This window comes from Diabrotica virgifera, chromosome 5 (genome assembly GCF_917563875.1).
Source record: "Diabrotica virgifera virgifera chromosome 5, PGI_DIABVI_V3a".
Classification (NCBI taxonomy): domain Eukaryota; kingdom Metazoa; phylum Arthropoda; class Insecta; order Coleoptera; family Chrysomelidae; genus Diabrotica; species Diabrotica virgifera.
Window position 1 is genome coordinate 212,179,033 of NC_065447.1, and position 27,733 is coordinate 212,206,765.

Genomic DNA, 27,733 nt, shown 5'->3' on the forward strand with positions numbered 1-27,733 from the left:
TTAAAGAGAATGAAGCACTCTTACAAATGAAATCTGTCACTATGAACTGTTGAATTCTACAATTTCATTGACGTTATTATTTCATTATTTCTTGAACGGTTTATTATGATAAGTTTAAATTTAAGTATTATTGTAAATGGCAAAGGCATGACAGTACATAGCAAAAAGGAGTGTAATTATAGTACGTCTAGTAGACTAGTACTGTCATATTGATCGCCAACCTCAATTCACAAGGCACTTACGAGGAGGAGGAGTAGACTAGTAGAATTATAGTAGTAGTTACTAACACTGACTTGTAACGAAATAATATTGTTAAAAGGTTTTCAAGATTAAAAAAGACTTTCATAAATATAAATTTATTTACATGTACTAGTACTTATACTGAACTTGGAGGAGAAGGTAAACCCAATAATTTTCTTACTGCATCGCCATATTTTGTAACAGTGTAATCATTTTCTCCTAAAAAATAAAATAAAATTTTATAAATAATATGAAATAAATCAAATAAATTAAGAAACTCTCTTATGGTTTTTTAAATGGATTTTAATGTAGATAATGTTAAAAGATGCTTTACTATAGCGATGAATGGGCTGTAAAAGATTACATTGAAAATTATTTTCTAGAGAAATCTATTATCATAGATTACACTCGATGTACAGCGGAATGACGGATTCACTTATTTTCATCGTCAAATACCTGGGGCTTCATCTTGATTCTAAATTAAACTGGAAACAACACATTTTAAAGAAGAAGAAACAAATTGAGTTGAGAGTGAAAGAAATTAATTGGCTTATAGGTAAAAAATCTCGACTCTCAATTGAGAACAAACTGCTGATTTATAAAACAGTCATCAAACCTATATGGACGTACGGTATAGAACTATGGAGTTGTGCCAGCAAATCAAACACAAAAATTATCCAAAGAACTCAATCAAAAATTCTACGCACCATCGCAAATGCCCAGTGGTACATTTCCAACCAAACCCTTCATACAGACCTAAACATCCCGTTAGTCAACACAGTAATTTAAGAAAGAGCCAACAGACATCACGAGAAATTGGAAGACCACCCCAACCAATTAATATTACCATTACTACAGCCACTAAACAACAGAAGATTGCGAAGATTATGGCCCATAGATCTTCGCTGAAACTGAGGTGAAACCGCTGGGTGATGTACCTCATAACGCCATTTTAGTGTACAATAATACATTGATATATGTTATTGTACTTGTTATCAAATTAGCTTATAGAATATGTAATTCTGATTGTTAATAAATGCTTACAAAAAAAAAAACTTATTTTCATAAGGTCTAGCGAGTTCTTGGTGTGAGTCCTACATCAGTCAGAGAAATTTTTCTAACTAGGTAGTACATAAAACCAAAAATAGATCTGTGGCTTTAGACTCAATCAGGGCCCTGATTCTAATTCAAATTTCGACTCAAAACAAGTCGCAATCAATATATGGCGACGTTGAAATGCGACTGTGCGAGCCTTGTGGATTTTAGTTGAACTAACGAAATGATGTCACAAAATAGCGACTTATCGAAATTAATAGTGACTCCAAAAAGTGGTTGATAAAGTGCGTTCGCGGGTGCCTATCAGTGACTAGTCGGCGACAAATTAGCAGCAAAACGCATGCGCACTTTAAAATGATATAAATAATATCGTTAATAGATAAATATAGAAGGTATATTTACCTAGTATAATTTAATAATTAGTTATTAATATTAATTAAGTGTAAATATACCTTGTATATTTATCTATTAACGGTATTATTTATATTAACACATTCGCGGACACGCTGTCATTTTATACACGTATTCTTATGGAGTAAATGACTTCATATGCAGTCATGACCGCGAATGTGTTAAGTGAGGTTAGAAATTGTCGGCGACAACCATAGATATATAATACTCTAGATTGCGCCCTGCGATCTTAAAATGGGTGACGGTTGCGACAGAGATAAATGAGCCTATTTGGTCGGTAGTCTCTTTTTAATTTAAGGGGAATATGGACGACGTGAATATCCCACTTTATCGAGTAATATTCGTTGACAGTTGGAGCGGGTGGTGACGGGAAATGGTCTTTGGTCTTCGGACGTGGATAATCGTGGTTCGAATCCCATACCAACTTTACTTTTTTTATTTTTATTTAATCAATATTGCGTTTATTAGATATTTTTACATCTGAAAAATGGACCTAAGTAAATCTAGCAGATAATAAATAATGTATGTATAGTAAGTTAATATTGGAATACATAATATGTGAACTGCATAGTAAAATAAAAGTCATTCGTTATTAATATAAATTCGTCCTTATTCGAATAATTCGAATGATGTGAATGTTTGTTTTGCTTCTACTTTTTTAAAAAAATTGTAACAATAGTTTCATAAATAAAAATAACGTCTAATTACTTATAATTGAATCGGTCATTTCAAAAACAGCAAAGTCCACAATTTTCAGAAACTAACTTTTTGAGAGAAATAGACTCCTTTAAGATAAACGTTGTGTGCAAAAACGACACCAGTCCAGTAAAAACATTAGGAACAAAACTACAATATAACTGAATTTTGATGTCATCTATTTCATCCATCTTTCGACTATATAGGTAGTTAGTTTTCTTTGCTCTTCTGTAAAATTAGGAATATGTTGTTTTTGAAATGACCGATTCAATTAATAAATCGATGGTACATTATGTTGATATTAATTATTGGTAATTGTTTACGAATATTTTTAACAATTACTTTATACTATTCTACAATTAACTTATTCAAAAAATAACATTGGCTTTTATATTTTTAAAAATCTATAGGTACCTACACAGTTTTTCTTATTTGTTATATATTTCTTTGCATAGATTTACTTTAGAGATGTAATAATATCTAATAAACGCAATATTGATTAAATAAAAAATAAAAAAAGTAAAGATTGGTATGGGATTCGAACCAGGATTATCCACGTCCGAAGACAAACGACCAGTTCTCGTCGCCATCCGCTCGAACTGTCAAACCATCTAAAATACTCGACGACAGAGTAGGATAGTGACGTCGTCGATACTCCCCTTGAATTAGAAAGAGACTACCGACCAAATAGGCTCATTTATCTCTGTCGCAACCGTCACCCATTTTAAGATCGTAAGGCGCAATCTAGAGTATTATATATCTATGGCGACAACTTGTCAACTGTACCCGCGAACGCACTTATTATAATTTAGAGTCGAAATTATTGTGACACGGACATGAATGAATATGAATGGCCGAAAGCGAGGTTAGGTTTAGTTTAGGAGATGTGTTTTGTTTGTTTCTTGCAAGGAAAACTAAAGTAAAAGGTATTAATAGGGCTGGGTTTTATGGAAATTTGCTGGTTTTGGAGGAATTAGATAGAATAGTATTAAATTAGAAATATAATAATTGAGAATTTCCACAACGTGACAACACAATGAAAGATGTAAGGTAATAGTCTGGGAAAATTAGTATAAATCAAGGAAAATTATGTACCAGCTATTTTATTGCTGGACATGCTGTAATCAAATCTTAAGATTTCATATATTAGTAATATAGCTATGCAAAGTCCTCAGAAAGTGTGCTATTTGGTTTATAAACAAATTACCGCTCCGAAATCTTTTTTCAATTATTGCTCTGTATTTCAGAAGATTTTAACGTTAAACCAAAAACACTCATATAAAAATTCACTGTAATTTAATTCTCCACAGATATTTTTTTCCGATTTCCTTCGGCAGAAATTTTCCTCGAAAAATTCGGGTTTTCCAAACAAAATCTTTAATTTTCAACTCAAATTTTAGGGAAGTAATTATTTATTAATAATTAAATAACTTGGTCACATAAATCTTTTTTGTTATGGAGTGTCTTGAAGATATGAAAATTTGTATGTACAAAGAGGACCGGAATAAAAAGGTAATGGTCCAAAGATTGAAATCCTGTTGTTTAAAACTGTCGCAAATGCCGGTCAAATTTGACCGGTTATACCTGGAACCACTCTTAGCAAATCAATTTTTTTTTCTTCGAAAAGGGCACAGAAGTCGTGCCCTTTTCAACAGCGTTAACTTAACCCTTAAGTACTAACATCTTAAATCAATGACATAAACACTAACTAACCGCCTGACAGACGGGTTTAACATTTTAGTGGTAATTTTTGTTTTTGTTAAATATTTTAATGCAAAAAAATATCTGGATGACAATACTGAAAGTATTGATTATCTAAGAAACACAGTAATTAATCTAGTTTTTCTGTATTTATTAAAATAAAAAACATTATAACAAGAATGTAGTGATTGTTTGTGTACTTTTTTACTCATGAAAAAAAAGTGTGATAAAATTTAAACAAATTAAAGAATCTTAATAAAAATTTATAATCGAGTTAAAAAAGAGTAAGAAAAATGAAAATAAAAAGGTTTTTAAAAAATGTTAAAACAAAAAAAAACTGACAGGTACCTACTATAGTTAGTGCAGTGTAGCAATGGTAGTCAGCGGCAACATTTTCATCACAAATTGATTCCACTTCGCTTATGTCGTCTTCTACCTCATCAAACCATTTCAAAAGAGTTTCCTCAGGGTCTTTATTCCCTTATTTGATGTTTTCTGACGAACTGGGGCACATTATGTGTAATGACGAACTGGGCACAAACACTAACCCGTCTATTAGACGGAAATCACACTTGAGCCTAAATGCCTTTTGAAAAACAACCTGCTGCAAATTGCCGAATTCAATACTACTAAAGAACAACCCAACTTGAAAAGTCATAAACGGGTGACCTTCAAAATTTTCTAGGAAGGGAAATATCTCACTTTCGACAAGCGATGCCATCTGAGAGACGGGGTGTTAGTACTTAAGGGTTAATTTAATTTAATCTAATATTTTCTGAGGGGTTCTATTTGTTTATAAGCCAAAAAATTGTTTCTTTGTAACATTCCTGAGACCGCTCAAATAGTCCAATTTCAATTCTGTAAAGTACGTTGAATAGGTATAGTGATTTTTTATACGAAAATCATTCTGTTATCATAATGTTTCTGGTTATTATTTCGACCGAAATTTTTTAATTAACATTTTAATTATTGCTAAACTATTGGTTAGATTGTCGCCGGCCTCCTGATATATAATCTACTATAAAAAATCTTTCATGTCATCAATTTATTTAATTATTAATAAATAATTACGTCCCTAAAATTTTAATTGAGAATTGCAGATTTTTTTGGGAAAAATCGAATTTTCCGAGTAAAATTTTTGTTGAAGGAAATCGGAAAAAAAATTAATTTGTGCAGAACTAAATTACGGTGAATTTTTATTTGAGTGTTTTTGGTTTAAAGGAAAAATCTTATTTTTTCCCAGACTGTCAACAAATGTTGCGGTGGTTGCGCAGCCAATAAATCCAATAAACCGGAGCGCCAACCCAAATTTTGAGCAGTGTCAAAATGATAACGTTAATATCCCCAGTTGTAACTAATCGAAATGAATAAGAATCGCTATAAATTGCGACCATCATGGCGGCGTTGAAACTAAATAGCGACCTCGAAATGAATTATAATCAGGGTCCAGGTGAAGTGTCTTCAATATGGGTGCCGGGTCATGAAGAGTTGCAATGTAATGAACGAACAAATTGGCAGACAAAACAATTTGAACAAGTTGTTGAAATTATCTGCTATTATACCTTGATGGCTTTTTACTTTACTAAGCTGCTAAGAAAGGCGCCGGCAGAACCGATTTTTAATTTGTTGAGACACATAATTATTTGAGTGTCCATATCCTGTTTTTCTTTCACAACAAAAATTTACAAAGAAAGGAATTTTTTGTTTTTTTTCTGAAAAATGGCATTAGCATTTATATTTAAAGAAAAAAAGTTTAAACAATAAAAAGATAAGGAAAGATCTAAAATGATCTGGAACAAGACAACAATAACCTGAATACATAATTGCTAAAAAACTTAAGAGCAGCAATAACTAGAGTTGATGTCATCTAAAGTTAGAAATAGCTAGATACTGTAAGAAACTCTGACATGAATAGCCAACAAATAAAGAAAACTTAAATAAGATTCGATTAGTGTTTTAAATCAAAGCATCAATGAGTGGAAAACCCAGAGAGATCGGCAATGAAACCAGTAAATAGACCAAATAAAAGACAGCCAGGAGCTTCACAAAACATAAGTGAAGACCAAATGCAGGTTAGAGAAAGACAAAGCTACATTTAAAAGTCTAGTCGAAAATAGCAAATTCATGGTCTGCTATAAAATAAAACATTTACCTTCATTCATAAGTTTGTCCACAGATTCTACATATTCATCCACATTTTCGATTTTATCATAAGATGTACCAAACAATTTCTCAATGCTTGATTTTGAGGCATTCTTTTGCCAGTCGTAATATTGCATATCAGCTTCTGCTTTCAATTCTTCCCAAGGTTCAACATTCTAAAAAATGATAAATATTCTCAGTTTAAATAATTACCCAAATGGTACCTGAAAGTAATAAAAAAGGGTTATATTTAGGGCTAGATCATCTACAGATCAAATTATTCAATGCTCATTCTTCTACGAGTGCTCTATTAATGGAGGTTAATTATTTTTCTTCAGGTACCCTGTCCGTTGCGAATGTCTGCTACTAACTAACTATTTAGATGAGAAATAAGCCACAATTAAGTTGAAAAAAATAATTTTATTAACGTTTCAACGCCCAAATCGGGTGTCGTTGTCAAAATACAAAATACTACTAAATGAAACAAAAATGTTGTTGCTTAGTAAAAATTCTTCTAATAATTTATTTAATCTGACTCATTTATATCGGCAATTCATTTTCAGTAAAGTCGTCCCAGGAACGCAACTCATAAATATTGGCAATATCATTTTAAAGTCTTCTACTTTAAAATGTATAATATATATCTGAATTGCCAATATAAATGAGTCAGATTAAATAAATTATTAGAAGAATTTTTTACTAAGCAACAACATTTTTGTTTAATTTAGTAGTATTTTGACAACGACACCCGATTTGAGCGTTGAAACGTTAATAAAATTATTTTTGAAGTTATACTTATTTACGATCGAGAGTGAAATTTTATAACGCCGGGCGCATGCGCACACAGACAGTATGTATTTCGTTGCTAATCTTTTAAGATATGTATGTATCTGATTTGTCTTCCTCGGGAATAAGATATTTTATAATAATAGTAAGTATATTTAAAGTATTTTGTATACTTCACTTGGTCTATTAAATTTGTCAGTATGTATGAGAAATCTTGTAACCTGTCAAAGCAAAAGGAATATAGCTCAGTGGTAGAGCGTGTGACCGGAGATCAAGAGGTCCCGGGTTCAAATCCCGAACGATTCATATTCTTTTTTTTTATATTTTTGGTATCGTTTTAATAACAAAAATTTAAAAGTGGTAGGTAAAGAAAGTTAGTTTAATATTTAAATAAAATACAAATAACCTGTTAAGTATATTAATTTCGTTGAAATCATAATAATAGAAGTGTAACTTCTTACGTGCGTACAAAGTACACACACACACATTCTTTTTTTTTCGATTTAATTGTGGCTTATTTCCCATCTAAATAGTTAATTATAAAAGGAAATAGCTTCACAAGGTGTCACAAGGAAATAGCTTCAGAACAACATTAAGAAATCTGCTATTAACATGTCAATTCTGATCTTGCTTACTTCTCAATAGTTTAAGTGATGTGAGCCTGTGAACAACTTCCGCAGATTTTGGAGCTACGAGTGTCTTGTCCTACCTGGCTCCCACTTGCTGTCAATTTTTCCCTAGATAATCAATTGAAGTAGACAGTACATATCGTGTCTTAATATGTGACATATATATTCAAGTTTTCTTTGTTTAAGTGTGCTCTCTTTTCCAATTCTGTGGATTACCTCTATGTTGGTGACATTTTCGGTCCAGTATGTATATATTGTCGTTGTCCCAGCAAAAGTGACTAAGTCCAAAATAACAGATCTGAGAAAACAACTGTTAGTGACCTCTGCCCAGGGCCCCCGTAACCGGGCGTGCAACGCGTGCGGCGCACGCGGGCGTAACCCTAAAGGGGCGCCAAACCGAAGGTTTGGTAAATAATAAATATTTATTTTAAATGAGATAATCATTTTTATATACAATTTTAATTATTTCATGAACAGCTAGAGAAATCTCAAAAATCAAATATTGTGTTATTACGGAAAAATAATTATTCCCGTCCTGAAATGTTGAACTTGCTCCATCAGAAATATATTTTGTTGTTCCTTCCTAATTGTTTTCTTTGAAGTAGATTAGTAGATTGAATTACGCTTGGCATACCATCCAATCGATTTTATGTTGTAAACTAAAAAGCCACACTCAAAATAGTCAAATAAACATCAAATCAGACTCCTTGACGAGCAGAAACATAAATCATTAACATTCATAAAACGCAACTTAGCAGTTTACTCATACAAAAAAACTTGCTAGATCAAGCAGTTGTACTCCTATAAAGTGAATCTTTTACTCGAATTTATGATAATTACCCTTAAGTAAACAAATACTATATGAATTATGATTATGTATTTGATAATACCTTTTCCCTTCTTGTCTATTAGGCACAAACATTATTTTACAGAACGGGTGGTTTCCTGCAGTGAAAGGTTTTAAATTTTATTTTATATTGAAACTAATAATTACGACTATTATTTTAATTGGTGTGGAAATTAAATTAATAATTGGAAAATGGTATCATAATCATTGCATAGAATAATAATAATTTATTTTAAATATAATCGGGTTTCCTCTAATATCATCCACAATTTACAATTTATTTTGAAAAAAAGAAAATTAAGACATTGTGCCTGCGTAACTTGGAACCATATGGGAAACTTTTTATTATTAACTTTACGGAAAAAATTTATTCTTCATAAAATGGTTTGCATGGTCTAAAAACTAAAATACAACCAAATATAAAATTGTATCAATCTTATACGAGTACCTATCAAAAATATGAACTTCGATCAAGAGTACCTTATATTTCACAATATCGAAAATTATTATTATGAAAAGTTGTTTGGAATTAATTAAAAACTATGTTTTAATATGCAATTACATCCTTTTAATTGAAAATTCATCTCTCAAATTACAGATACCCAACGCCCTTTTCATTAATTACGAATAATGTGATAACTGTTAATTAATTAATAATAAAAGAGTTATCATATTATTTGTAATAAATGAAAAGGGCTAATTATTAATAATAAAAGACTTATTACATTATTTCTACTAAACGAAAAGGGCGTTGTTGAAAAGTCCAATTATTGTACGATAAAAAGTTCTTTATAAAAAGCTTTGCATGGTCTAAAATCTAAAATGCAACCATCAAATCCTATCAAATTTTATCAGTTTTATATGAGATAGGTCTAAAAAAATATGAGTTTCGATCAAGAGTAAAGTGCCTTTCCAGATCACAATATTTTAATTATAAAGATGTAATTGCATATTATAGAAACATAGTATTTAATGCTGAACAACTTTTCATAATAACTTTTCAATATTGTGAAAACTAAACGTACTTTGCTCTTGACTGAAACTCATATTTTTTGACATACCTCGTATAAGATTTCTAAAATTTGATATTTGATGGTTGTATTCTGAGTTCTAGACAATGCAGATCTTTTTATGAAGAATAACTTTTTCTCGTAAAATTAATAATAAAACAGTTTCCCATATGGTTCCTAGTTATGTAGACACCCTATATAAAATTTGTTTAAAAACTTTGAAATGACAAAATATTATTGTTTATTTACTTAAATGTATATTTTTAATTTAATATACAGGGTGCTTCATTAATGTAGCAAAAAAATTTAAGGGAAAGGCGCAAAATGTCGCCTGTCAAAATTTTCAATGTGTTTTAAATGTATTCATTTTTTTCGAATCCTGAGAAAACTAATAAGTATTTTTAAAACATTTAAACGCAGAATAAAAGATAACGTTATTGCCGAGGGCCGAAAGTTCTTTAGAATAAATAAAAAGTTTCTTTTGAATTAAATATTTACAATTAACCCGGGAACAGTCGCGCCCTTTTCTGTCACGTAATCGGTCGCGCGTTAGATTTTATCTAACAAAACGAATTTAAATACGAATTTACAACAAACAACAAATTTTTAGTTTATAGTATTTTTGTTTACTTGTTATGTTAGAAATAATTTTTCTAACAATTATTAAAGCCAATTAATTCTCACCAAAGCCATAAATTCCAAAAAAAAAGAAGATGAAAAAAAAAAGAAAAAAAACCACGCATTACTACACCCTTCCTCGAAGCTCGAAGCACTTACGAATGGAAAGTTAGGTTGCAAAATTTTTCATCGAGTTATCACGAAAAAGGAAAAAATGTTAAATTTTTTCTAACGGCGCGACTGCTCCCAGGTTGAAAATCACACTAAATTGTCTCTTTTATTTTCACTCCTGTAAGCGCCGGACTCCACTTGCGATTTTGTAGTCACGCGATTGTTTTGTCGCGAAGATTGAACACATTGTTTCAAATACAAGTCAATCCACGATTATTTAGTCGCAAATGGATTGACTTGTATTTGAAAAAATGTGTTCAATTTTCGCGACAAAACAATCGCGCGACTACAAATCGCAAGTGGAGTCCGGCGCTTACTTATTAAAATAAACATTATAGAAGTTTTCAGGGACTTTCGGCCTCAGTAATAATGTAGTCTTTCATTCTGCGTTTAAATCTTTCAAAAATATTTATTAGTATTATATAATAGATTTAAAGGGCGCTAAAATATGTCCCGCACGCGGGCGCTAGTCAGCTTGCGGGGGCCCTGCCTCTGCCTGACAACAAAATGGTAATTTTGGACTTATGCATGTTCAGTGACTTAGGCGACCAACTCTATGTACTTTCTAAGACTTCGCTATTTTTGCCACACTATTGAAAACTTAAGGTACTATACTAAATTTACAATCAAGATGCAGTAGAAATAAACAAACCAAGACACGTTAAATGCTACTAGGAGCACTCCCGAATCATAATTTACAATTTACATAGTTTACAATGTATAGACATTGTAAATTATGATTCGGGAGTGCTCCTAGTAACATTTAACGTGTCTTGGTTTGTTTATTTCTACTGCATCTTGATTGTAAATTTAGTATACTACACTTTAGTAGACCAAAAATAAGCATTTTTTCAAGATTTTTTTTGTCAGAACCTTTATTCAAAATGAACATAAAACTTTTTACATATTAATATCTAACTCTTAGAGAATACAAAAAATATATCTTTTTTTACTTATGCACTTACACTAATATTGTAGAGAGTGCCAAAGTCGAGGCCTCGAAAAAAAGTAGTTCCAATGGCGGACAGTTAATCTCAGTATTGGAATCTCTGAAATAAAAATGTCGTATGGCATTTGAAAAAGGAAGGTTTCCTACGTGACAATTTACCACCGTTATTAAATAATTCCGCAAAAAAAAGATATTACGAAAATTTGAAAAATTTTTGTGAAAAAATCGCCCGTTTTTCTTCAGTTTTTCATAGTTCAAAAATATTTATTTTTTTACGGTACGATTTTTTTGTTTCAGATATCCCAATCCTGAGATTAACTGTCCGCCAATCATTTTTCGAGGCCTCGACTTTTGCGGCCTCTACAATATTAGTGTACGTGCATAAATGAAAAAAGATATATTTTTTGTACTCTCTAAGAGTTAGATATTAATATGTACAAAGTTTTATGTTCGTTTTTAATTAAGAGGATCGGTACGTTTTTTCGTCTGCAATGCTATTCAAATGGGGATTCATTTTTTTTCGAATCCTGAGAAAACTAATAAGTATTTTTAAAAAATTTAAACGCAGAATGAAAGATTACGTTATTAGCGAGGGCCGAAAGTCCCTGAGAACTTCGATAATGTTTATTTTAATAAGTTACAGGGGTGAAAAACGTAAGAGAAAATTAAGTGTTATTTTTAATTTCAAATATCTCATTCAAAATAAACTTTTTATTAATTCTAAGGGACTTTCGGCCCTCGGTAATAATTTAGTCTTTCATTCTGCGTTTAGATTTTTCAAAAATATTTATTGGTTTTTTCAGGATTCGAAAAAAATAAACACAATGTCCGTGGTAATATTTTCCAAATCTATCTTTGTCATACACCGCACTTAGTCGAATAGAATATTGTCAGTCAGACACTGACAATCAGTGACAATTTTAAATAATTATTTGACATGAATCGGGAATATTTTTAGTTGTTGATTAAATAATATTGATATATAGTGTATTTAATAAATAATTGATTTAAGAGGTAAACTTTATAAAAAGTTATTTATTGTAAATTATTTATGGAAGATAGAAGCAGAGAATACATTAAGATATATTCTGTGATCCAAGTATTTTGTTGTTAAAGATGTTTGAGTATTAGTTTTTGTTGTAGGTACATATAAATTATTACAATCACTGAATACCTAGCTAGTGAAAAAAATATCACATTTATTAACTGAATTAATAATTTGCAATTATACAAAAAATAACAGTTATCCAAGAACATTCAAAAGCCATCTCTTTAAGCTAGTTATGACATTGTCAAGTAGAATGACATTCTAGTAATATGTACATATCCATACCAGTGTGAATTTTACTACACGTAATTTGCCATGTAAAGACAGGGTCTAGGACGTTTCATCGCCGCCGTTTCGATGCCGCCAGTTCGATGCGGATGCCGGCCGATTCATCGCCAGTCAATTAATCGCTATCTGATATATTTCCGAATTTTCGACAGTTACAATTATTAGTTATTTTTAGTATGAATTAGGAATTCTAGGAAATGCGAGATATGACGGCGATTAAATGGACTGGCGATGAACCGGCGGCATCGAAACGGCCGGCGATGAACCGGCGGCATCGAAACGTCCCATTCCGGTAAAGACAGAACAGGTAGGGATAGCCGTAAAATATTTGCGAATTATGTACCCATAGCCTAAGGTTCTGAGAAAAAAATTCTTGAAAAAAATTATTATTTTTGATCTAGTCTAAGTGTACTATGTAGTGCCTTTAATTGATATTGTGAATCGATCAGGACATTTAACTCAATTTTGGCAAAAGTGGACTTAGTGAGTTTTGCTGGGACGATGACGATATGAAGAATGCTTCGGTACACCCATATTTCGAATGCTTTCAGTTTTTCATGAGCGTCTCTGTCTACTTCCAGGGCTCTACACCATATAGTATGATCAGAAACATGTAGCATTGAACTATGTAGTTGTACATAGTACATGTAGGCCAGGGTAATAAGACAAAAATATACCCTGTTCGTGACACTTCAGCAGCCAGGGTACTGAAGCGTTTTTTCGACAGGTAATACCTATAGGAACAAATTATAACTATTTTCTGCGTAGGATCTGGCGGCCATTTTTATTTATAAACAACTGCCAAAAAATGGCATTTCCCCTTTTTTTTCAAATCAACGGAAAACAGTGAAACTTATGATTTTTTTAGTACAAATATCTTCGAGATTATGAAAAAAGCTTTAAAATTACGTATTACAAAGTTTGATATACTCATTTATTGTTAATATAATTGCAAAGAAAGGTCGGAATTGCAAAAAAAAATATTTTCTCAATAACTGTTGTAAAAATTAGTGTAGCTTTGAAATTTTTGTCAAATGAGGGTTCTTTGGTGCTTAATATGTGATAAAAATTTCAAAGCGATTCATTCAATTGTTAATATTTTATTCAAATTGTTTATCCTAGAGAGCATTTTTTTGCAATAACATAAGTCAGAAAAAATGACCTTAGGACCATTCCACAGGTGTCAACTGAAAGAGCATGAGCTACATTTTCAGCAAGATTTAAAAAAGTGAATAAAAAATGCATTTATTAGTAATAAATAATTATACAAAAATATCGTCAATTTTTCTTTATAAACTTTTTGAATAACTTTTTACAAAAAAATTAACTTTTTTACCCTGTTTCAAGTGCACAACTACCAAGTAATGTTCTATATCATAATTGATAAAAAATTGTAATAAATATGTATAATTTCTTACATAACAAAATAAAAAGTTTATAAGGAAAGATTTACGATACTTTTGCATAATTATTTATTACTAATAAATGCATTTTTTATTCACTTTTTTTAAACCAAGTTGAAAATATGGCTCATGCTCTTTCATTTGACACCTGTGGAATGGTTCTAACGTCATTTTCTTCTGACTTATGTTATTGCAAAAAAAATGCTCTCTGGGATAAACAATTTGAATAAAATTTAAACAATTGAATGAATCGCTTTGAAATTTTTATCACATATTAAGCACCAAAGAACCCTTATTTGACAAAAATTTCAAAGCTGTACACTAATTTTTACAACAGTTATTGCAAAAATATTTTTTTTGCAATTCCGACCTTTTTTCGCAATTATATTAACAATAAATGAGTATATCAAATTTTGTAATACGTCATTTTAAAGCTTTTTCCACAATCTCGAAGATAGTTGTACTAAAAAAACCATGTTTCCCTGTTTTCCATTGATTTGAAAAAAAGTGAAAAATGCCATTTTTTGACACTTAATTGTTTATAAATAAAAATGGCCGCCAGATCCTACGCAGGAAATAGTTGCAATTTACTCTTATAGGTATTACCTGTCGAAAAAACGCTTCAGTACCCTGGCTGTTCAAGTGTCATGGAAAAAACCTTATTACCCTGGACTAATGTTTCATACAGCTCCTGGAACGAACCATGCCAGAGAGGAACTCTCTCACCAGCCATGGTTCGCTCCGGGAGCTGTACAAATCCTTGCTTATAAAGAGCTTAATGATAACTTGGCAAAACTTGCCCTGCTCCCTGCCCCTCAGATAAGTTCTTCAAACTTTTACTTTTCACTTTTATGGTTCTTAAATTATCTAAAAGAATATATCATGTAAAGCACCATAAAATAAAATAACTTACCCATGACTCATGATAAAGAGCTGTAATCAAGTACAAAGCATAATCATAATTCTGCTTCCTAAGTGGACACCTATCAGTAACTATTGTCACTGTATCAGTGGCTTCATCATACCTATCTCCAACTAGCCTTAAAAACTTATCATTTGCTCTCTGATTTAAGTTCAAAGATTTCAATTTAAACCTCAGTGTTACTATTCTAGCCAATGGATTTCTTATAGACGGAGAAGAGAAACAATAGTCACTAAACGTAAGCTCAAAAGGAAAATGTTTTTCGCATTTCTCATCTGTATCCAAGGCTTTTGGCCAAGGTGTACAAAACTGCTTCAATGCTTTACACTGTCTTTCTATTACTGGAGGTGTTAAGTGGAGAAAATTAGGTATTTTGATTAGTTCAGCATTTGCATATTTATCTGGAGAAGCCCCTTTTTTTGTATAGCCTTGACGGACTGGGAGGGGGACTGATGCTGGATGAAAGGATCTTGGACCTGGCCACACATTGCCCCAATCTTGATCTACTGGCATTTCGTTGGTTCTAAAAAATAGATTGTAATAGAAAAACATTCATTCATATATTTATGTTCTACATTATTACACTCTGTATTTATTGAGATCAAATTTCATAAGCGTCCCATACTCCACAAGGAAGGATGGAACTATAGAGAGATACAGTGCACATATTCTAAAGGTGCCGGTGGGGGATAATGTCTATGCCCAGTACTATAATCGGTGTATGAGAAAGTATTATTTTTCTTATACTTGTTGTAGATCTGTCGATCTGTTAATTCCGACGTTGAAGTATTTCTTGAGAGATAGACTGCCAGCTATCTCTCCATCTTTTTGGTGATCTCCCCGGTGGACGCTTGCCTGCTGGTTTTCCTTCTAGAGGAATTCTTGGTAGTCTGTGCTCCTCCATTCTTTTTACATGACTGAACCATTCTCTTCGTCTTTTCCTTACCTATATCTGACTACATCTTGCACGCCACATTGTTCCCTGATGATGTTGTTTCGTAGCATGCTTTTGGTTTTATCAGTGTCTTCTCTTGATTCAATGCCCTAGGTCATAACAGGTCTGATGCAAGTTTTATAAATTCTAACTTTGCTGTCCATTCTCATATATGGGTTATTCCAGACCACATCTCTCAAACATCCGGACAAGACAGCGGCCTTGTTAATTTGTCCTCTTAGGTCTCTGGCTGGGTCATGATAACTTGATAACTCTACACCTAGATATTTGAATTGGTTTAGCTGTTCTATGGGTTTCCCCTCTACCATGAGCTTGCATCTAATTGGGTCTTTCGCAATGGTAATGCATTTTGTTTTCTGCGTAAATATGTCCATGTTGAGTCGTCGACATGCTTGATAGAATGGATAAAGTTGTCTTTGTAGGTCATCCTCGTCCTCTGCAATCAGGGCTGCATCATCCGCATAGCACACTATACTGATTCTACTGTGGCCGAGTCTGTATCCTAGTTGTATCCTAGCGATTCCACATATTCTATTATTTCATCCATTAGCATATTGAATAGAAATGGACTGAGGCTGTCTCCCTGCCTGATTCCTCCTGGTGTTGGTATGTTGGCTGTAGTGGTGTCGTTTGTTTTAATTTTTGTCGTGTTGTTATTGTTCATTTGTTTTATAACTTCAACAATGTTTGCCTGTATCCTTTTTTGCTTAATTTTCTTTATTATATCGCTAAGTCTGACTCTGTCAAATGCTTTCGTTAGGTCTACGAAGCAAATATATGCAGGCTTGTTATATTCTATCAACTTCTCTTTCACTTGTTTCATGACAAATATTGTGTCCGTCGTCGACCTGTCTTTTCTGAATCCTTGCTGTTCTTCTCTGTTCTTTATCTGTGATTCCAATTTATCCTTGAGTATGCCTGTGAATAACTTCATTGTCGTATTTAAGAGAGTTATTCCTCTGTAGTTGTCCGGGCATGATCTTTGTCCTTTCTTAAAAATCGGTATTGTGATACTGGTGTGCCAATCTTGTCGTATCTCTGCTCTGTCTAAGATTTTGTTAAACAATGTTGTGAGACAATTAGTGAGTTTCTGACCGCCGTATTTCAGCATTTCGTTCAGTATTCCATCAGTACCTGGCGATCGTCTATTCTTCAAGATCTTCACTCTCGCTTCTACTTCAGTTTCTTTAGTGATATACCTGTCTTCTGTATTGTAATCGTGTTCGTCATTGGCGTCTTCACCTTTGTAGAGTTCTCTGAAATATTTTTCCCATGTCTCAGTTGGTATCCCCTTTGTCTGTACAAATTCAGTTACTGGTTTTTTCTGTTTTTTAGCATTTTCCAAACTTTCCTCTGTGCGCCATAGATGTCGTGATCGATGTCACTTGTGAACTTGATCCAATGCTCTCTTTTTATTGCTCTTATTCGCGAATTTTAGACTAAGAGGCGCTATAGGTGAAAATTCTTAATCATTTTAGGCACGACGGGACCCTATAACTTAAATAGTAGAATCTAAAAGAAAACGTTTGAGCACTGTGCCGTCACTTTTCAGTGGCACATGCGTCTACAGTGGCGCATCTAACTTTCCACTTATGGACGGGATACATAAATTAAAAAATACCCTCCTTAATTAAAAGAATTTAATTTTTTTCATTTTTTTAAGTTTTATGTGATTAAGACATAAGATTCATCGTAATTTTAACCCACCACCCCCTTCTCCCTGCCCCCACCATCAAAAACTTTATTTTTCGATTTTATTTTTTTTTGGTGGCATGCAATTAATTTTAAAATTTCAAAAAATTTACACGCATAGGCTTTTATAAAACACGTCTTTTTTTATAGATATGTAGGTTGAGTGTACATAACCTCAAAAAATTTTAAATTTTTTTTTTGAAAAAAAGTATATAACTTTTTTTTGGGGATAGCTGCAGATCTAATTTTTTCTTAGTCTTGTGTATTTTATCAAACACTATATTCCTAATTTTTTTCAGATTTTTCTGTAACGTTGGTCACCTTCAAAAATCCAAAAAACTGTTTTTTAAGGGGGTTTTGAACGTGTTTTTCTGATTTTTAAATATTCTAAAGAACTCAGTTACTTCAAGTTACATATAACCTATAAAAACAAAATTGATTTGATATATTATGAAGTCTATAAAATAGGGAAAATCCCCCAAAACCCCCCAAAAAACAGTTTTTCGGATTTTTGAAGGTGGGGAGACTTAAGGAAAAATCTGAAAAAAATTAAAAATATAGTGCTTCATAAAACACACAAGATTAAGAAAAAATTAGACCTGCAGCTATTCCTCAAAAAAAGTTATACGCTTTTTTGAAAAAAAAAAAATTTCTTTTAATTTTTTGAGGTTATGTACACTCTACCTATGGGTCTATAAAAAATAGGCATGTTTTATAAAAGTCTCAACTATGCGTGTGAAATTTTTGGAAATTTTAAAATTGATTGCATCCCACAAAAAAAAATAAAAACGAAAAATGAAGTTTTTGATGGTGGGGGCAGGGGGAAGGGGGTGGTGGGTTAAAATCACGATGAATCCTATGTGTTAATCACATAGAACTTAAAAAAATAAAAAAAATTTAATTCTGTTAGTAAGTTCTGTTAACTTTTAATTTATTTATCCCGTCCATAAGTGGAAAGTTTGATGCGCCACTGTCGACGCATGTGCCACTGAAAAGTGACGGCACAGTGTTGAAACGTTTTCTTTTAGGTTCTACTATTTAAGTTATAGGGTCCCATCGTGCCTAAAATGATTAAGAAATTTCACCTATAGCGGCTCTTAGTCTATTTATTCTGTTTCTTGTTTCTATATAGATGGCGCGTTGTTCCTGCGTTCCAGTGCTTTTGTAACACAGATAGCATTTTCTCTTTTGTTCTGCGAACTCTTTGACTTCTTGACAAAACCATGGTTTGTTGTTTCTTATTGCGCTGGTGTTTGTTTTTCTTTTGCCGATAGACTCTTCCGCAGCCTGCTGGATGCAGTTTTTGATTTCATTCCAGCATTCTTCTACTTCACAGTTGTTGATGTTAATGTTTTCCAATTTGCTTGTCAGCCTGCTTTCATACAATCTTTTTGTGCTCTCTGAGGTCATTGATTCTATATTGTATCTCTCGATGTAAAAAGTATTCAAAATAATGAAATGACAAATTTTATATTATTTGTTTTTTCATTATTTAGAATACTTTCTCTCTCATACATTGACTATAATATTACACATAGACACCGTCCCCCACCAGCACCTTTAGAATCTGTGCACTGTACATATTTAGATATAGCCACTTTTAATAAGATGAGATTGGTTCATAATCTTTTGTTTGAATCCTACAGAATTCCACACATGTAAAACCAAGAATAATAGGAAGCAGGTAAAGCTAATCAGTGGCACTTTTACCTGTCAAGATGCTGTCTATGGTAGTATTAAAAAGAGCAATACAGTTACTGTCTGTACCAAAATGGAATATAGATCTGGAGTAGAATAGAGTATGAGTAAATACCTGCTAATAATTTAATAAAAACAAATCCTACCTGGGTGGTATTATATTTGGTGGTCTTCTCTGCCTTCTTTCTTGTACTCCTTTCTGATTTCTAATGTTAAGTGCCCTGAATTCGTCTTAAACAAAGAAAAAGGAAAGTAGATTTATATAATTTTCTGATTAAATGATGTGTTAACAACATCTAAATAATTACAGGACATAATGACTACTAGTTTGTACCTTCTTCTTTGAGTACCATGCCCAAACTTTAGGTGTGAGTACCTTTATATGCTGATATTGTTCTCTATCTTGCTCAGAATGTAGGGTCAGTCAGGGTAATTGGAAACACTATTTGAAATATCATGACATCTAAGCATTTGAAATTTATTTAAAAATATACTGTTTTATATTATGATAAAATAAAAGCTTTTGGCTATTGTACGATAAGTCTACAGTAGAATGTCTTAAAAACTAGTAAGAAAAAGTCACAAAAAAATAAGAAAAAAAAAACTAAAAAATGGGGTAAAAGTAAACAATCTCAAGCTTTTAAACACGTAACAATATGGTGTTCAATTTTGGCTGACCATGCAGTAGACACACTAGTTCCATCTTATCAGTTGGTATGTTTCTACCCTTTATGCAGTTGTAAATAACGTAATGTGGAATATGGTAGTAAGCAGCAGCCTCCCTATGTTATTTTTTTTTTGTTTTAACATCGGACACCTCATTTTTAAATCATTCAAAGAGTATTTCGTTTGTTCTCTCATTCGTATGTACTTCCTCAACATTTTAAAAATTACAAGACCTGAAACCCTAACATAAAAAATTGATTTCCATTTACCTCACATTGTTTCCATTTACCCCTAACAGGTGTTTTCATTTACCCCATGCTCATAATTTAAAGGGGTAATTGTGAACACTTAATGTACTGACTTCTTGTAGTAAATAACATTCAAATTAACATTGTAGGCAATATAAATATTCTTGTAGTAGCTATAAATTATATAATCACTATACATACATACCTAATACAGAGAGAAAAAATTTGTAAAACATTGGCACTGTTCTAAATCGATTTATGTGTTTAAAAACAATCAAATTTAAATTGCACAGAATGGACATTCACTTGGTTTGTAAACAAATGAATAACATACCAAACAATAAACAAAGATGGAATTGTAATTCTGTGTATGTAGTCCAGAAAGCCACTGCTCATCCGCTAGGAAAAATATTCTGATTCGGATTGTTTGCACAATCTTACTCAAAAAGGACCCCTTTTAACAAATTTGCATGTTGCCAGGACCAAAACTGGGTAAAACATTTTTTAAGAGTTTTTTTTTCCTAAAATTATTTTTTTTGCATGGAACGAACGTTTTTTTAGGTTTTTTGGATCATTCCAAACAGAAAAGGTCTTTAGTGACTTTTCTCTAAAGTTGATAGTTTTTGACATATAAGCGATTAAAAATTGAAAAATTGCGAAATCGGCCATTTTTAACCTTCAAAAACTATGTGAAAAACTTAAAATTTGAATGTTGCCAAGGTATAGTGCAAATGAAAGGAATAAATTCGTTATTTCGTAAACCGGCGACTTTAAGGAAAAAACCCGAAACAGGTCCATTTTTATTATTAAGTTATGATATTGTGGCATACTAGTGACGTCATCCGTCTGGGCGTGATGACGTAATCGATAATTTTTTTAAATGAGAATAGGGGTCGTGTGGTAGCTCATTTGAAAGGTTCTTCAATTCTCTATTCAGTAATGTAAACATTTACATAATTATGTATACAGGGTGTCCAAAATTTTTTTATTAAATTAATAATACATATTTATTAAACTATTTGACAAAAAAAGAAGTAGAAGGACACCCTGTATAAATAATTATATAAATGTTTATATTACTGAATAGAGAATTGAAGAACCTTTCAAATGAGCTAGCACACGACCCCTATTCTCATTTAAAAAATCATCGATTATGTCATCACGCCCAGATGGATGACGTCGCTAGTATACCATATATGCCACAATATCACAACTTAAAAATAAAAATCGATCTGTTTCGGGATTTTCCCTTAAATTCGCCGGTTTACGAAGTAACGAATTTATTACTACCATACTGTCGGTGGAAAATAGTGTCGCGCACGCTTGATTAGCAATTAAAAAACAAAGGAGTTTTGAATATTGTATTGCAAAAAACTCTTCGGGATTTCATCAATCGATGTTTAAAGAATATCTACCTACCTTGGCAACATTCAAATTTTCAGTTTTTCACATAATTTTTAAGGGATAAAAATGGCCAATTTCGCAATTTTTCAATTTTTAATCGTTTATATGTCAAAAACTATCAACTTTGGAGAAATGTCACTAAATACCTTTTCTGTTTGGAATGATCCAAAAAACCTAAAAAAACTTTGTTCCATGCAAAAAAAATAATTATAGGAAAAAAACAAAAAAAAAACGTTTAAAAAATTTTTGACTCACTTTTGGTCCTGGCAACATGCAAATTTGTTAAAAGGGGTCCTTTTTGAGTAAGATTGTGCAAAAAATCTGAATCGGAATATTTTTCCTAGCGGATGCGCAGTGGCTTTCTGGACTGATGTGATATTGTTGCAATATTTCATTTCTAGGGGCAGGGAGTACTGTTTCCAATTACCCTGACTGAACCTAACAATGCATTTGCTGGTAATCCAGTCTATTGACGAATGTTTCAGAATTATGAATATTTCTACCTTCGCCTTGACCTATTCTGTTTATGACTTCTATGTTTGAAATGTGTTGAACCCGTGATATTTTGAGCATTCTACGATATAACCACATCTCAAAGGCTTCTGACTTGTTCATCATACTAACCTTCATGATATAGGTTTACAACCATTAGTAATACACGATACACATAACATTTTATGAACTTTATTCTTAGTTGTAAGTTCAGCTGAGCCTTAAGAAGATGGGAGACAGAGAATGGGTAACCATAAGCAAAAACAGGAATCCATCCATCCAATGGCACTACAGCCCAAATCGAGCCTTGGCCTCCTTCAATAAGCTTCTCCAATCATTTCGATTTACCGCTGTTCTTTTCCATGAACGTGTTCCCAGAAAGTTCCTGGCATCCTCATCGACTTCATCTTCCCATCTCTTTTTAGGTCTTCCAACAGGTCTTCTTCCCTGCATTCTTGCATTTAGCAATTTTCTGGGGATTCTATTCTCATGCATGCGGACCACGTGCCCTGCCCACCGTAATCTCTGCAGTTTAGTGTGTTGTGCTAGAGCTGGTTCGCTATATTGCTCGTATATTTCTCTATTATACCTAATTCGCCAGTTATTTTCACTTATTGGGCCCAGTATCCTACGTAATACTTTTCTTTCAAACACATCTAATGCATTGGCAGATTTCTGTGTCACCACCCATGTTTCACAGCCATAACTTACTATGGGCCTGATTATTGTTTTATATACCCGTAGTTTTGTTTTCCGGTGTACGTCTCGCGATTTGAATATGTGGCCTATCGCGAAATAGGCTTTATTTGCCAGCACAAGCCTTCTATTTATTTCCGGTTCTTCTTCATTGCTTGCAACCAGATCCATTCCTAGGTACGTGAATCTATTCACATGTTCTATATCGTCAATAAAGTGTTGTTGCGCCGGTCTATTTGATCTGGTTTGTATGAGTAGTTTTGTTTTATTTGTGTTTATTGCTAGCCCTACTGCTTCTGCACTCTGTTTCAACTCAACATAGGTTTCTTCCACTGCATTCATTGTTCTGCTCATTATGTTTATATCATCCGCGTATGCTGCTAATTGGGTAGATTTGTTTGTAAGTATGTTATTTCCGCTTACCGTCAACCGTCTAATTACATATTCAAGAACAAGATTAAAAAGCGTTGGAGCCAGTCCGTCGCCTTGTTTCAGTCCTTGCGTTATCGTAAACGCATCAGTGATCTGTCATTGTCATTTGCACTAGTCGTATTAATTTTGATGGTATGCCAAATTCTTCCAATATATTAGGCAGAATTGTTCTATCTATTGAATCATAGGCTTGTTTAAAATCTACAAAGAGATTGTAAACGTCCATGTCATATTTCCATGCTTTGGCTAGTATTTGTTTAACTGTAAATAGTTGGTCAGTGGTAGATCTATTTTGCCTAAACCCTGCTTGATATTCCCCGATGATTTTTTCCGTGAGAGGTTGAAGTCTTCGATTAAGGATGTTTGTGAATATTTTGTATCCCGAACAAAGTAAAGAGATGCCTCTATAATTCTGACACAACAGTTTGTCTCCTTTTTTATGAATAGGGCAGATTATACTTTTCTTCCATTGTTGGGGGATTTCTTCTTCTATCCATATCTCTCGTATTAGCTGATACATCTGTTGTGTCAAATTCCTTCCTCCTTGCTTGAGTAGTTCTGCCGGTATTTTATCTATTCCCGGTGCTTTATGGCTTTTTTGTATGTGGATTGCCGTTTGGACCTCCTCTAGCGTTGGGGGTCTAGTTAATTCATTTTCTTCTCCATCTTCCCCCAGCTCTTGTTGTTGTACAGTTATATTAAAAAAAAAAAGGGTACAAGTATTAGAAAGGGAAGTTAACGTCATCCTATTTGTGTACAACCGGCTGGGATTTTTGGAGGTTATCAAATGTCATAAGTGATCAAAAATGCAACTCATAGACGTCAAAGACGTTTAATTTGATAGAAGGTTTAACGTTACGTACAATAAAAAATTAATATGCCTCGTCATTTAAGTGAGATTGAAAAGGCTCAAATAATTACGAAAATGGAAGAAGGATGGTCAATTCGTGCGCTAGCAAATTTCTATAATAGAAATTTGAAAACAATCTTCAGAATTAAGCAACGATGGGTCCAACAACAATCATTAAAAAGAAAAGTTGGTTCAGGGCGTTCCAAAGTATCCACTCCTCAACAAGATGCTGTTTTAGTTCAATTCTTAAGAGATAATCCATTTGTGACGTCGAAGGATTCAAGGATTCATACGGGATTTCCTGGTGCCCAACCTACTGTAAGCAGAAGGATCAATGAATCTGAATTAAAAAACCGACCAGCTGCTAAAAAACCATTAGCAACTGTTGAACATCGGCAAGCAAGAGTAATATTTGCACTAAACTATATTTACCGCAACCCACAATTTTGGAACAACGTCATTTTTACTGATGAAAAGACTTTTCAGTCGACCTATAACGGTCAAATCCGTGTTTATCGTCCAGCCAATACTAGGTTTGAAGAACGATATATTCACTCTCATAATAAATCTGGACATTTTTCTGTAAATGTATGGGGTTGGATTAGTATACATGGACCTGGTGTTTGTTGGCGATTAGAGGGAAGATTTACTGCCAACAATTACATTAACGTTTTGGAACACGTAATGCTCCCTTCTATTGAGCAATTGTATCCTAATAATACTTTTATATATCAACAAGATAATTGTTCAGTCCACACTGCCCATGCCGTAAGGAATTGGTTTCAAACGCAAAACCTGGAAGTATTGCCATGGCCTGCGCACAGTCCAGATATAAATCCAATTGAAAACATTTGGGGCATAATTGTTAAAAAAATATATAAAAGAAATTTTATGCCACAAAATTCAGATCAATTGTGGGATACAATCTTAGAGTGCTGGGAAGATCTTGATCCAAATATGATATCTAATATAATTCAAAGTATGCCAAACAGACTAAATAAAGTTATAGAATCAGACGGTTCTATCACCAAATACTAAATTCTATTTGTAACAGTCATTAAAATTATTCTTTATATAATTGTTGAATAAATGGTTTCGTCTAATTAATGCTCAACGCCAATGATTTATATTTTTAATAACCTGTGACATTTGATAACCTCCAAAAATCCCAGCCGGTTTTACACAAATAGGATGACATTAACTTCTCTTTCTAATACTTGTACCCTTTTTTTTTAATATAACTGTACCTCCTGCTGCAGCCTCTGTTGTTGTAATGGTGCTTGTGCCCCTTTGTTTAATACTTCCTTAAAATATGTCATCCAGGTTATCTTAATTTCGTCCATATCGCTAATGATTTCACCCTTCTTATTTTTGCAGAGGCTAGTCTTCGGTTTGTATCCCTGTCTTAAATGTTTAATAAGTTGGTATGCACTACGTGTTTCGTTTTCCTTAAACTCCCTCTCTATGTTTAGTATCCGTAAAAACAGGAATGAATGGAGGAAAATTGTAGAAGAGGTCAAGTCACACAACCAATTGTAAAACCAAAATGTTAATGCGGATTGATTCACTGCGACAAACGAATAGGGAGAGCCAAAAGAGGGTGGCAATCACTCCACTGGTGTAGATGCCATTATAATGATGAAGTTCAGCTGAGAATTGCACAGTATAGATCCAAGTTTTACAAATGCTCCACTTGCATTTTCCTTACAAGATTTACTTTTTTTATCATGATTTAGTGTCTCCTTTATCCAACATCCTAGATATTTAAAATTGTTTTACACATTACATAATTTTTGTAATGGGCTTGTTAACTGACTTTGTCTTTGATGTATTTATGTTAAGTCATTGGCATTGGAGCATTCTCTAATGACTAGATCTATAAGGAATTGGATTCAATACGTTCAGCCATGATCGCTGTGTTATCTGCATTTCTGATGTTGTTAATAGTTTCTCTCCCAATTCGAACTCCACATTGCTCTTTCAAGGCTTCGTTAAATATTATTTCCAAGTATATGTTAAACAAGTTGAGGATAACACACAACCTGGTCTGACACCTCTTTGAATGAACATTGTATCTTGTTTCTTTGCTATCTACCAGAATAGAACCTTCTTGATTCCAATATAGATGTTGTAAAAGTCTCAGATCTTTATCATCTATTCCAATTATTTCGAGATACTCAAACAGCCTATCATGTTTGTACCCTATCAAACGTCTTTTCAAAATCTATAAAGCAGACGTAAATTGGTTTCTGTACTTTCCATGATCTTTGAAGTAATTTTAGCATTGAAAACAAAGCTTTCCTTGTCCCCAATTTTTCTGAAACGGAATTGTTTGTTTCCCCTTCTTTCTTCACATTTCTGATTAATTATTATTCTATTAAGAATTATCTTGAGAAGCAGTTTAAGAGACTGATTTATGAGACTAATTAGTCTATTCTTTATATGATTATATATTAGGTAAGTAAACATCAACAGGGGAGTAAATCCAAGGGAAGTTATAGTAGGTAAACATAAAACTCACCTCGTATTTCTGCTTTTGCATCTGTATTCGCATATCTGCAGCAAAGGATTTTCTCAACATTAAATAGTTGATACCTTTCTATAATTTTTACACAGTTTAACATTGTTTAAAATTATTTTATAATTATTTTACATTTAATCCTGCTTACTTAACCTAAAAGAACGTTAAGAGATGTATCCGTTATTTCACTACAAATAACCGGAATAGAATTTGTGTGAGTTGAGGCATAGCCACCTTTACTTAACAAGCCATGAAGAGAAAAAGGCAACATCGCAATTGATGACGTGCGTAGTCCGACTTTCGGACTACCGCTTTTGAAAACACAATTTTAAAGTAGAAATTCTGGTAAAATTTATAGTATTTTTTGAGTCGAACAAGAAAATATTATTAATTAGAAGTTTGTACAAAATAAAATTAAAAGTACTTCCTTGTAAGTAACGTTTATTATACAAAAAAAAACCAATAACAAGAATATACATGGGATTAATTTCTTTCGAATCCTAAGAAAACTAATGAGTATTTTTCAAAAATTTAAACGCAGAATGAAAGATTACGTTAGGACCGAGGGCCGAAAGTCCCTGAAAACTTCTATGTTTATTTTAATAAGTTACAGGGGCGAAAAATTAAGAAAATTTAGTGTGATTTTTAGTTTCAAATATGTCATTCAAAAACAACTTTTCATTCATTCTAAGGGACTTTCGGCCCTCGGTAATAAAGTAATCTTTCATTCAGCGTTTAAATTTTTCAAAAATACTTATTAGTTTTCTCAGGATTCGAAAAAAATGATTGCATTTAAAATACACTGAAAATTTTGACAGGCGTCAAAATTTTGCATTTTGTTCCTTTCCCTTTAAAGTTTTTCGCACTTATTTAGAAACACCCTGAATTGATAAAGAACAAAAATCTAGTTGTTAAAGTAGCTAACTTTTTTTATTATCCAACACAAACGAAATAATAAAAAAAACAGAATGTTATTAAGAAAACCAGAGTTGGGTTTTAATATATTATTATTATTATACAAAAAAAAACCAATAACAAGAATATGTGTAAAGTACTTTATTTTAAATAAATAATATCTTATTTTAAATTATATACAAATATCGCTAGAAATAACTATAACAACAATTTCTCACATGGTTTGATGTGAAGTGTTGGGGTTTAG

At 32.5% G+C, this 27,733-nt stretch overlaps 1 protein-coding gene across 1 annotated transcript; it reads right to left on the bottom strand.

Annotated features, from left to right (window-relative positions):
* Positions 1-340: 340 nt before the first annotated feature.
* On the bottom strand, positions 341-26,755 carry LOC126884608 (28S ribosomal protein S35, mitochondrial). The gene is made up of 5 exons (XM_050650612.1): positions 26,572-26,755; positions 19,409-19,493; positions 14,909-15,440; positions 6,257-6,422; positions 341-459 (listed from the first exon to the last, which is right to left on the bottom strand). Exons 1-5 carry the CDS (start codon positions 26,672-26,674, stop codon positions 377-379), a joined length of 969 nt encoding a protein of 322 aa, XP_050506569.1. The 5' UTR covers positions 26,675-26,755; the 3' UTR covers positions 341-376.
* Positions 26,756-27,733: the final 978 nt, after the last annotated feature.

What these genes read in the sequence shown, in the direction of transcription:
- LOC126884608 (XM_050650612.1), bottom strand. Translation starts at nt 26,674, where the DNA reads ATGTTAAACTGTGTAAAAATTATAGAAAGGTATCAACTATTTAATGTT. An exon ending in CTCTTTATCATGAGTCATGG is followed by an intron (nt 6,423 to 14,908) that starts GTAAGTTATTTT and finishes ATCATTTTTTAG; the next exon opens with AATGTTGAACCTTGGGAAGA. An exon ending in GGACAAACTTATGAATGAAG is followed by an intron (nt 460 to 6,256) that starts GTAAATGTTTTA and finishes TTTATTTTTTAG; the next exon opens with GAGAAAATGATTACACTGTT.